Genomic DNA, 13,076 nt, shown 5'->3' with positions numbered 1-13,076 from the left:
TTGAAAGGGCCTTTGGGGACAGAATTTCTTTTGTTTCCCAACTGCCATTTTTTTTTGAGCCTTTAGAGGCTATGTGACCTTGGGCAAGTCATTTTCTCTGGGTCTCAGCTTTCCTCATCTGTAAAAATGAGAAAGTTGGACTAGGCAATTTCCCCCAAACTCAGGCCTATGGTGTTGTTATTGTTCAGTCATGTCCAACTCTTCCTGACCCCATTTAGAGTTTCCTTGGCAAAGATACTGGAGTGGTTCGCCATTTCCTTCTCCAGCTCATTTGACAGAAGAGGAAACTGAAACAAACCAGATTAAGCAACTTGCCCAAGGTCACACAGCTAGTAAGTGTCTGAGGCTGGATTTTGAACTCAGGTCTTTCTTATTCAAAGCATGGCATTCTATCCAGGGTGTCACCTAGCTGCCCCCTGGCACATAGTAAGTGCTATATAAATGTAAACATTTATTATTGACTACTGTTATCTTGTATATATCTTATACTATAACCTACCACTACCCCACCCCCTCAAGAGCATGGTTTGAGTCTTGTTTAATCTTTGTATCCCCAGTGCCTAGCCAGTACCTTGCATACAGCAAGAGCTTAATAAATGTGTGCTGATTGGTGTGTTGCTCATACAGCAGGTACTTAATAAATGTGTATTTATTCATATATTGATTCTACCTCTGATATATATCGCCTAGGTGATCTTAGGACAAGTCACCTTCCCAAGCCTCAATTTCTTCATCTGGAAAATGAGGGGATTGAAGATGACAACTCAGGTCTCTGCAGCTCTGGATTTAGGATCTCATGATTATTTGAGATAATTTAAGTGACTTAGCCAGGGGCACACAACTAGTACATTTCAACCAACATCCCCATTTTTAGAGAGGTTTGCCATCTCACAAGGAAGCCATGCCATCCTGACAAGCAGACTGAATTTGGAGTTAGCGGAATTGGGTTTGAATCTCACCTCACCTTCCTTCCTACCTGTGTGACCTTGAAAAAGACACTGCTGGGGCAGCTAGGTAGTGTAGTGGATAAAGCACTGGCCCTGGATTCAGGAGGACCTGAGTTCAAATCTGGCCTCAAACACTTAACAATTACTAGCTGTGTGACCCTAGGCAAGTCACTTAACCCCAATTGCCTCACAAAAGAAAAAGAAAAAGACTGCGAGCTCCCATTTCATTGCCTGTAAAATGACATCATCTCTAAAATTATCTCCGAGGTGCCTCCTCATTGTAAATGCTATGGTCTCTCCCTGTAGCTTAGATATTGAAAGGTTTTACAGCAGAAAAGGGACTTTGGGCTCAAGGAATGCTGGACTTATGAGCATAGCTGGAAAGTAAGATGAGATCTCCAAGAACATCTAGTACAAGTCCCTCCTTTTATAGATAGGGAAACTGAGGTCAGCGTCCCATAGGTAGAGCCAAGGATGGGAACTGAGGCTTAGAATCCAGAATGACCAGGTTCATGTCTTGCCTCTAATAATTGCTAGCTCTGTAACCACTCTTCAGTAGAATATAAGCTCCCTGAGGACAGGGACTCTTTTTACTTTTGTCATTGCATCTCCAGCTGTTTAGCGCCATGACTTTCACCAGTGGGCACTTAATAAATGCTTGTTGATTAACTGGTCTGTCATTTAATTTCAAGTCTTAGTCAATAAGTATTAATTAACCATTCACAGGTACCTACCTCACAGGGTAGTTGTGATACTCAAATGGGATAATATGTTAAGACATATTTAAATAAAATATTAAAAATCTATTTTAAAAATAATATATTAAAATGATGAATTAATGCATTTTTGAAAACTTTGAAATTGGGGAGGCACAGCATCAAGACCTGGGTTCAAATCCTGTCACTGACACCTACTAGCTGTGTGGTCCTGGGCAAACCATTCCACCATTGTAAGCCTCAGTTTCTTCATCTGTAAAATGAGAAGGTGATAAAACTTCAAAGAACTATCTAGCTCCAAAAAATTAAGCCACAATAAATGTCATATCAATGTCCATTCATATAGTTGTTTTGAAGGTCCACTAGTCATTCTTGTGAGATACTTTATCAGTGCATTTTTGTAATAAAATCTCCAGTCTTCATGAACCCCATTTTTTGGGTAAAAACATGTCTTTACTGACAGCGGGCACTGGTCAAGAGCTCCCACTCTCTCTGTGGTGGCTGAATTTAGCAGCTCTGGACTTGTCGGATGTGATTTTGCGCCTGCTGATCGCTATGCAAATTGTCAGGTTGCTACTTTTTCCTTCTCAGAGTTAACACCTGTGGTTTCAAATGTCACTCATTGCTCTCTGTTGAGTGGCCTCGAGTTACTTTGCTGTTGATGGTCAAACACAGTTGTTCTGGTGCCTGCAAACTTTGCATTTTCCCATTTTCTGAAATCCTCTCTACCACCCCCCCACCCCGAAACTAACCAGTCTCTTCTTCAGCTTACCAGCAGCAAGCATACATAGAATTCTGCTATAAATACAGATTGATTATTTTGGTTTTTTTCTAAAGGAACTTCTCAGTGGCAGGAGGGACTTCAGATATGATCTAGTCCAACCTGCATCTAAACGATTATGCCAAAAAAATCACAAGGCTCCCTGGAGACTGGAGGTAGAGTTGAAACCCTCCTGGACTGGACAATGTCTAGTCCTTACTAGCTGTGTGACTGTGAGCAAGTCACTTAATCTCTCTCAGTTTCCTCAATGGGAATAATGACAACACCTACTTCATAGAGTTGTCCTTGGATCAAATGAAATAATAATTGTGAAGTACCTAGTAGGTGCTTAATAAGTGTTCATTTCCTCCCCTCTTCCCCCTCATCCAACCTCAAAAAGAACTAGAAAATGGAATTCATAAGGTGGTTAATTTAGAATAATAAGAAGCCTGAATGTATAGATATCTTGGCAGCTAGGTAGCTTAATGAATAGGGGGCTGGACCTGGAGTCAGAAAGACCTGAATTGGGGCAGCTAGGTGGTGCAGTGGATAAAGCACTGGCCCTGGATTCAGGAGCACCTGAGTTCAAATCTGACCTCAGACACTTGACACTTACTAGCTGTGTGACCCTGGGCAAGTCACTTAACCCCCAATACCCTGCAAAAAAATTTTAAAAAGAAGAATGAGTCAGAAAGACCTGAATTCAGATCCAACCTGTTATACCAAGTCTTCAAGCTGAGGTTAGATCACTCCTGTTAGAGGAGGGTATAGATAGGCTTCCTGTTCATATTCCTACCTTTCCAGACTTGCAGCACATTGTTGTCCTTAACTCGAGCTAGATTCTAGGCAAACGGACCACCTGCTGTATCTAGTACATGACACTTCTCTACTGACTCTACTGACTCTCCACTTTACATTGGCTGTCCCCATGCCTGGGATGCTCCTCTTTCTCATCTTGACCTTACGGAATCCCTAGCTCTCTTCAAGGCTTAGCTTAAATGAGAGAGAGGGAGGGAGGGAGGGAGGAAAGAAAGGAAAGGAAAGGAAAGGAAAGGAAAGGAAAGGAAAGGAAAGGAAAGGAAAGGAAAGGAAAGGAAAGGAAAGGAAAGGAAAGGAAAGGAAAGGAAAGGAAAGGAAAGGAAAGGAAAGGAAAGGAAAGGAAAGGAAAGGAAAGGAAAGGAAAGGAAAGGAAAGGAAAGGAAAGGAAAGGAAAGGAAGGAAAAGAGAGATTTCTTGAACTCCTTCAGTTTCTAATGCATCTCTACCTCCCAGAAATTACTTTGTATCTACTATATATTAATTTATCTGAGTATATACTGCTATCTCTGATAGAACATAGTTCCTTGAGGGCAGGAACAATCTTTCCTTCCTTCCTTTCTTTTTTTGGGGGGTGGGGGTGGGGCATTGAGGGTTAAGTGACTTGACCAGGGTCACACAGCTAGTAAGTGTCAAGTATCTGAGGCCAAACCTGAACTCAGGTCCTCCTGAATCCAGGGCCCGTGCCCTATCCACTGTGCCACCTAGCTGCCCCCTTCCTTCCTTCCTTCTTTCCTTCCTTCCTTCCTTCCTTCCTTCCTTCCTTCCTAGATCCAGCATCTAACCCAAGGGCTAGAATATAATAAGCACTTAATAAATGCTTACTGAATTAATGGATTCAGGTATAGTTGGATTAGGCAGCCTCTGAGGTCCCTTCCAACTCTGAAGTCCTGAGCTTCCATGAGTTGACTCAGAAAAGGTCACTGAAGAGTGGCAGAATCAGGACTAGAACTGGGTCTTTAACCTATCAACCCAGAAGTCTTTTCACTAGACAGCCATATGGTGATGGAACTCTGGGACAGACAACCTGAGACTGATCCAGGGTAAGATGAGCCAAGAGACAAGTCACTTAACCCTCATTGCCCAGCAAAAATTAAAAAAACAAAACAAAACAAAAAAAAACAAGATGAAATAAGGGGCAGCTAGGTGGCGCAGTGGATAAAGCACTGGCCTTGGATTCAGGAGGACCTGAGTTCAAATCCAGCCTCTTACTAACTGTGTGACCCCGGGCAAGTCACTTAACCCTCATTGCCCTGCAAAAATTAAAAACAAAAAAACCACACACACAAGATGAGCCAAGAGAGGTCCATGAGGTAAGACATACGTAGGCTGCTGCAAGAAATCATGCCCACCTCCCCAGATTTGGCTTCCTGGAACAGCACTCCAGCCATCCCAGGCTAGTTATGGCTCTGAATCTTGGCCACTGAAAATGAATGGGAAGGGTTGGATGCTATTTGAAGATTTTCATGAGTAACAATGAATTATGTCTTTGTTCATGTGTTAAAGGTCAGGGCCAAAAAGATCACCCTCAAGACAGACCAGGAGGAAGAGCTACAGAACAAGGAGTCGCCACATAGAGCTGTCCTGGAAATCATCTTCCCTAAAACAAGTGAGAGGGATTAGCAAAATTGGGCCCCACAACACTTTCTAAATCACGAGTCCATTGGACCCTCCTGTGGGCAGATGCCAAGCTGCTCCAAGATCTTTGAAGCTCACTTAGAATTTGCTAGGAATTGCATTTTTGCACAAGACCAAGTTTCAGAATGTGTGGGGAAAAGAATGAGGGTGTGTGTGTGTGTGTGTGTGTGTGTGTGTGTGTGTGTGTAATACCTTTGGATGAATGTGTGAGGTCCCCAGAATCACAATGGATTGAAATCACTAATGCAAAAAGCAGGGTCTTGAGTAGAGAGATGATGCAATGCAGTGTTTGGATCATGGCCAAGTGGGGGCCCTTGTCCCTTCACCTCTTCTCCCAGCACATCCTTGAGCGGACCACAGTGCAGAAAGTCCTGTGGTCCTGGCAACTCTTGTCCTGAGCTGCCTCAATGTGACAGGGTGGGGCTCTAAGGCAGCCCAAGGAGCGGGTGTTAGACATTGAATTCTGAGTTCACTATAATAAATCTAGAAAAATTCAATTCAATTCTGTTGCTTAAACCAAGCCAGAAGTCCTCAGGGAACAAACTGAGTTTCAGTGTGCTGAAAAAGTCAAGGGTGCCATTGCTAGCTATACCCATTTTCATTATGCTAAGAATATCTGTTGTTTTCTCCTTTCTTCATCTCCCTTCATTCAACTCTCTCCTCATCCTCTGTGTCACATCTCTCTTATAAATGTGTTTCAATTTATAACACATGTGGCTAAACCCATCAAGGTTAAGAGTGAAAATTCACTGCTGTCATTGACCACACAATAAAAGTATTTTTCAAAATTTTAGTAGTCAATGCCTTTGTTATACTATGTAGCCCCTAAGGATACTCACTTTCCACTCCTATGTGGGTTGCCCTAGAGTCACCCCAGATTTGAAATATTCTGTATTTTCACACCTACTTAGGAACCATAGTTTATGAGCTCCCATCAGTGTGTTTACTTTAACCAGTCAACCAGAGGACACAATTAGTTGAAAGCAAAGGTATTTAATGAAAAAGCATAATAAGAAAATTAGCAAGAGAAGATTCTTCTCATAAAGCTAGGGCACATTTTTCTACAAATAAGTACCATGCTAGTAGAAAAGTTCTACACATATAGAAAATGTGGACAGGAGGACCTGAGTTCAAATCTGACCTCAGACACTTGACACTTACTGGCTGTGTGACCCTGAGCAAGTCAACCCCTGTTTCCCCACGCAAAAAAAAAAAAAAAAAAAAAAAAAAAACTGTGGAAGAGGCACACACATACTCATACGCATACACACACACACACACAGGGAATATGTGTGGCCAATGAGCATGTGTATAGAAGCAATTCCTATGATGCTTCAGGACCATCACTGTCTTTGGTGGATGTCATTGTACTGCTCTTATTGGTCTAGAGGGGCTGGGAGTTTCCCCCAGCTATGTAGTCTTCTGGAATTACTTCCTGCTTGTCTCACCTGATTGCTACTTAATGGTGCTCTGCTGATGCCATGGTTAACACTGGTCACCACCTGGTACAGTTCTGATAGGTAAAAGACCATGTCTTCTAGCTTCTGGCTTCAACTGCAGATGCCAGCTAAGTTCCTACTTCTTCTCGACAGAAGAAAGAAGAATGGGCTTTGCCACGTCTCCTTTAAGGCAGAACCCAGAAACTTCAGCTTCAGTTCTTATAGAAAGGCAAAGCCCTAAATCAGAAAGAAGGGGGACCTAGCAGTGCCCATACTATACTACAAAGCAGTAGTCACCAAAATTATTTGGTGCTGGTTAGGAAATAGGTCAATCGGGGCAGCTAGGTGGCGCAGTGGATAAAGCACCAGCCCTGGATTCAGGAGGACCTGAGTTCAAATTTGACCTCAGACACTCGACACTTACTAGCTGTGTGACCCTGGGCAAGTCACTTAACCCTCATTGCCCCGCAAAAAGGAAGAAGAAAGAAGAAGAAGAAGAAGAAGAAGAAGAAGAAGAAGAAGAAGAAGAAGAGGAAGAAGAGGAAGAAGAAGAAGAAATGGGTCTATCACTAGAACAAATTAAGTACATGATATTCTGTATATCATGTATACAGAAGCAAGCTAACCTAGTAGCCTATTATTCAATAAAGCCAAAGACCCTAAGTATTAGAGTAAGGATCAATTTTTGACAAAAATTGCTGGAAAATGTCAGCAGTCTGGTAAAATTAGGTTTAGACCAATACTGCATACTATTTACCAATATATAGCTCTGAAGGGATACTTATGCTGGATATCAAAGGTCATTTTTTTGTTATTATTCAGTTGTTTGAGTGATGTTTGGCTCTTCGTCACCCCAGCTGGAATTTTTTTTGAGAGATACTGGAGTGGTTTGCCATTTTCTTCTTTGGTTTATTCGATAGTTGAGAAAACTGTGGCAAACAGGGTTAGGTGACTTGCCCAGAGTCACACAGCTAGTAAGTATCTGAGGCCAGATTTAATCTCATGAACATGAGTCTTCCTGACTCCAGGCTCAGACCACTCTGCCTCTTAGCTGCCCTTATCAAAAGTCATATCATAAACAAATTAGAGGAGCAAGGTAGAAATTACCTTTCAGTTCTATGAGAAAGGGGAGAGTTTATGACCAAACAAGAGATAGATGGTTTTACAGAAGATAAAAAACTATTTTCATTACATGAAATTTTAAAAGTTTGGCACCAAAAAAAATCCAACATAGCTAAGATCTTAAAGAAAATAGTTAACCAGGAAAAATCTTTACAGCAAATTTCTGAGATAAAGGTCTCATTTCTAAAATGTATAAAGAGCTGATTGAAATTGATTAGACTAGCACCCATTTCACAACTAATAAATGATCAAAGGATATGAACAAGCAATTCTCAAAGGAGAAAATCCAAACTACCCTATGAAAAAAAATGTTCCGAATCACTAATAATTAGAAAAATTTAAATTAAGGCAACTCTAAGAAACCTCCTACCCATGAAATGGACAAAGCTGATAAAAAAGGAAAATGACAGGGGCAGCTAGATGGCACAGTGGTAAAGCACCAGCCCTGGATTCAGGAGTACCTGAGTTCAAATCCGGCCTCAGACACTTGACACTTACTAGCTGTGTGACCCTGGGCAAGTCACTTAACCCTCATCACCCTGCAAAAAAAAAAAAAAAGGTGGAAAAAAAAAAAGGAAAATGACAAAACGAGGGGCTATAGGAAAGAAGACACAATTCTTCACTGTTGGTGGGATTGTGAATTGGAACCAAGAAATTTGGACTATGCCCCCAAAGTCACTAAACTGTTCAAACCATTTGACCCAGATCCCATTACTAGTCCTATAACCCAAAGGGATAAAAGAATAAGAAAAAAGTACCATATGTGCAACAATATTTATAGCAACTCTTTTTATAGTGGCGAAAAAGTGGACATTAAAGGTGCAGCCATCAGTTGGGAAGTGGCTGAACAAATTATGGTATATGAATGAGTGGAATACCACTGCACTAAAAGAAATGATGAGATGGTTTCAGAGAACCCTGAGAGGACTTGTATGAACTTATGTAAAATGAAGTGAGCAGAACCAGGAGATCAATTTATATTACAAAAACATGTTGTAAAAATGAACATTCTTGAAAGACTTAAAAACTATGAGCAACACAATGATCAACCATGATTCCAGAGTACTGATGGTAAAAAAAAAAAAAAAAATACTGCTCACCTCCAGAGAGGAGGTGATCTAAATATATAGAATGAGACACAATTTTGGACATGGCTAATATTGGAATTGGTTTTTCTTAACTGTACATATTTGTTATAAAGGTGAAAGAAAGAAAGGGAAGGAAGGAAGGAAAGAAAGAAAGAAGGCCCTAACAAATCCAAGATCAGAATAGGCATAAACTCTTAGCTTTTGTTTTTTTTCTGGAGAGTTTGTCAGTCCTCAGAGCTTTGGCTATGTAAGATAAGCTTTCCCTTTCCAAAAGAAGAGCCTTAACTCCAGGGCCAATCTCTTTTGGAATCTAGACTAGCCTGTCATCTAAGTATGACCCACAGGAATAAATTCTATTTTCTCTAACTTCTTGTTACTCTCCAAGGTCAGTGTATCTGTTCTAAAACGCTTTCTGACTTATGGTTGGAAAGTCTTTGCAAACTCCATCTAATGCACACAGATTGCACACATTCATCGATGTTTTAAGGACTACTCTTCAAACAAACCACCATGGGCCAAGCTTTTACTCTCATTCCTAAAATTCTTTTGGTCTTCCACCAAATGAATGGGAGGGAGAGGGGGTGAAGAGTGGCCAGGGGAGAAGGCAAAGGAATAGAATCTCCTACATGGAGCTACTTCAGGGTCTACTTCTGGCTTTACCTCAACCATATTAGTCCCCTTTTCCAAATTCCTAACTTTATTGGGTATATGGTGGCTCACAACAGTCCATCAAAAAACACAGAAAGAAAGACAAAAGACAGTCCCTGCCTTCATGGAGCTCATAGTCTAATGGGGGAGACAATAGACATACAACTATTTAAAAACAAGCTCTACACAGGATAAATTAGAGGTTCTCAACAGAGAGAAAGGACTAGAATTAAGGGGGAGTTGGGAAAGACTTCTTGTAGAAGATGAGGATCTTGAAGAAAAGAAAAAAAAAACAGTGCTTGGCTTAGAGCTATCACCTAAAACTGAATAATTAAATGGATCTCCATCTCATTGGTGTGGCCGCTAATCCCACTGGTATAGATGTCAACCCATCTGTGCCTCCATTGATACCTTTCATGTATGGAATTCTTGCCTGTGTTCTCCCATAAATCCTCTCTAGAAGATTGGCATGGGATAGTCAACAATGTGGACAGTCCACATCGGTAAAGTGGATACAGTGCCAGGCCTCAAGTCAAGAAGACCCAGATTCAAATCTGACCTCAGACACTTACTAGCTGTGTGACCTTGGGCAAGTCACTTAACCCTCTTTGCCTCAATTTCCTCATCTATAAAATGAGCTGGAAAAGGAAATGGCCAACCACTCCAGTATCTTTGACAAGAAAACCCCGGGGGCAGCTAGGTGGCACAGTGGATAAAGCACCAGCCCTGGATTCAGGAGAACCTGAGTTCAAATCCGGCCTCAGACACTTAACACTTACTAGCTGTGTGACCCTGGGCAAGTCACTTAACCCCCATTGCCTCTCAAAAAAAAAAAGAAAGAAAGAAAACCCCAAATGGGTTCAAGAAGAGTCAGACATGACTGAAATGACTAAGCAACAACAACAACAACAACAATTGTGCTTTTCTTTTGTTAAATGTTTCCCAATTCCATATTAATCTGGTTCAGGCTGCACTCCAAAGTGTTGCAATTACCAGCTGCCTAAGAGCCACGTAGGCCACTTCTGTGGAGAGGGGCAAGAGCTGAGACAAGGAGAGCTGTTAGGAGGCCCCTGCAATAGTCTAGCAGATTGATGATGAAGGCTCTCTCCACAGCAGTAGCTTTTGCGTGAGTGAAGCCAAGAGATGGCCAGTGATGGGGTGGGCAGGGGGGAGTTGTGGCTCTGCTCATGAAGAACCCTGCTTTGGCAAACAGGTTTTACTTGGGCCATTTGACAAACCATAACCAGGACCTGTGACTGCTGAAACAGAGGCGTGAAATGTCTCAGAAAATGTATTTCTTGGTCATTATACTCTCTCAGCCTTCAATTTCTGCTGAACAACAGCACAGTTGGCTTCAAAAGAAGAAGACCTAAGAAGGTGTCTTTCCCTATTTCTTTGCAGAGGTGGGGGACCATGGGTGTGGAATACTGCAGACTTTTTCAGTGAGCTGGTTAGTTTTGTTACCGTTTTCTCCTTCAACTTCATTCTTAGTTATAAAGGAGAGCTCTCTAGGAAGGGGAAGTAAGATAGATACACAGGAAAATGTAAGTAAATTTCTCTTAAAGTTACCATTAATTTTTTTTTAAGTTATCACCTTTGGGTCTGACTCCCCCAGGCTTCCTTCAAAGCGTCTACATAAACTGAAAAAAAAAAAAATAGAGGCGCCTGTGAGCATGAGGAAGATGTGAAATGGGTCCCAAGCTCTGGTAGAACAGCTCAGCCTATCATTTTGGCTCTGTTTCCATCAAGATGTGCAGCTCGTTTCCATCTGTGCCATGTCCTGAGTTATTTTGAGCCAGCGTGTGACCTCATGTGCCTCATGATTTGTTTTGAAGAAGATTTCCTAATCCATCTGTTCCCCTGAGCATCTTTGCAGCATCCCTTCCCTGAGACGGGATGGGCCAGGCTGTCTTTCCTGGACCCAGACTTCATTTTCTCCAGGGGGGTTTCTTTCATGCGAGCACCTAGAAGAATTCAAGGGCATAAGTTATGTCCTCAGATGAGACTCTCACTAAGCATTGCCAGGCTCTGAGAGGGTCCTTGGACAGATAAATCACCTGTTCAGGGAGGTGTCTGGTCTTTCCTGGCAATCATCACAAAGTAAAATAGGATCATATCTCTTGTCTCTCAGCCTCTGGTCCACAACCTTCAGCAGGACAGTGGTCATAAAGATCCATTTGCCAGAATTTGGGAGCATTTAATCATTTCTGAAGCTCAACGATAATTTTCAGGGGATGCACAGAACAGATCACCCCTTAGACCCCAGATCAAGCAAGCACTTCGGGCTGAGAGGCACATACTGTCCCCCATCACATGGTGTGGGGGATAGAGCCTACCCTTGGGAATCCAAATGGGAGGTAGAGACTACCCTTGGGAATCCAAGTGGTAAGTAGGGCTAACCCTTGAGACAAAAAACATCTGATATCTGAGACTTGATCTGTCCTTGACTAGCTGTGTGCTTGTGAATCACCAGTTGCTTACCCACCTCCCTGAGCCTGGGTGTACACACATACAAAATGGGGACAACTTGATACTTTCAACATTCATTTTTGTAAGGTTTTGAGCTCCAAATATTTCTCCCTCCCTCCCTTCCCTCCCCACTCCCAAAGACAGCAAGCAGTCTGATATAGGTTATATGCGTACAATCATGTTAAACATATTTCTACAAACTTTATATTTTTACAAAGTTGTTGTGAGGAAAACCCTTTTAAAAGAGCCCTGAATTCAGGGTCAGGAAGCCTCAAGTTTCAGCTCTACCACTTATTGATCCCGTCACTTAAACTCTCTGGGCCTCAGTTTCCTTGCTTAGAAAATGAGGAGGGGGGCAGCTAGGTGGCACAGTGGATAAAGCACCGGCCCTGGATTCAGGAGGACATGAGTTCAAATTCAGCCTCAGCCATTTGACACTTACTAGCTGTGTGACCCTGGGCAAATCACTTAACCCCCATTGCCCCACCAAAAAAAAAAAAAAAGAAAAGAAGGAGGGTGGGCTAAAGGATGTGTAGCTTATAAGATCCTCCGCTGCTACAGAATGCTATATAAATGTGATTTTTCTAAACCATTATTATTGCTGTTCTTATTGTTCTTATTATGGTTTGGACATGCTTTTCCACCAAAGCCTAGCCCTCAGCTCTTTAGATCTTTGTGATTTCTGGCTAGAACAGACTGTGAGGCTCTTTAAGGGACTGAGAGGTGCCCCAATACTTTCATGTTAATGTAGCCCCAATTCCTATCAGATACCATGGCCACTCCTGGCAAGAGGGGAGAGGATACTTAATACGGTTGTTTTCTTGAAGATCTTGTTAACTTTGGGGTGGAGTCATGTGGCCTTGCAGGGCAGAGGTGTCAAATTTGCAATTTCCTAAGAGTGGATAAGCTCCCTGAGCTGGTGGGGAATGAGGGGGTGTTCCTTAGTGTGCAAGTGTGATCACAGGATGCTCAAGCGACCATGACTTACACGATGAGGAAGACAGAGAGAAAACACTTATTCTGTTCCTATTCTGCCTTTTACAGAGCCACATTCAAGGTAGATGTGAAGATGACATGCTTATTAAACCCAGAGAGTACTGCCCCATCCAATTAAGTCAAATCAACAAGCAATGGATTAAGGGGGCAGCTAGGTGGAGCAGTGGATAAAGCACCAGCCCTGGATTCAGGAGGACCTGAGTTCAAATCTGACCTCAGACACTTGACACTTACTAGCTGTGTGACCCTGGGCAAGTCACTTAACCCTCATTGCTCTGCAAAAAAAAATTTTTTTTAAACCAGCAATGAATTAAGTACCTACTACGTATCAGGCACTACCACTAGTAAGCACCTGCTATGTATTGAGGCTGCTATATGGTTCAGTGGATAGAGCACTGGGCCTGGCGTCAGGAAGATGTAAGTTCAAATTCAACTTC

The 13,076-nt window shown here is 42.2% G+C and overlaps 1 protein-coding gene across 1 annotated transcript in view; it reads left to right on the top strand.

Moving 5' to 3' along the window:
* Window positions 1-5,035, top strand: part of FHAD1 (forkhead associated phosphopeptide binding domain 1) — a 185,129-nt gene extending 180,094 nt beyond the window's left edge. The window contains exon 30 of the mRNA XM_043996552.1: window positions 4,746-5,035. Within this exon, the coding sequence (XP_043852487.1) occupies window positions 4,746-4,862 (117 nt within the window). The 3' untranslated portion in view covers window positions 4,863-5,035. The remainder of the gene's footprint in view (window positions 1-4,745) is intronic.
* The last annotated feature ends 8,041 nt before the right edge of the window (window positions 5,036-13,076 follow it).

Source organism: Dromiciops gliroides, chromosome 3 (assembly GCF_019393635.1).
Source record: "Dromiciops gliroides isolate mDroGli1 chromosome 3, mDroGli1.pri, whole genome shotgun sequence".
NCBI lineage: Eukaryota > Metazoa > Chordata > Mammalia > Microbiotheria > Microbiotheriidae > Dromiciops > Dromiciops gliroides.
Note: the sequence above shows the minus strand (reverse complement) of the source record. Positions and strands in the feature narration are given on the sequence as shown.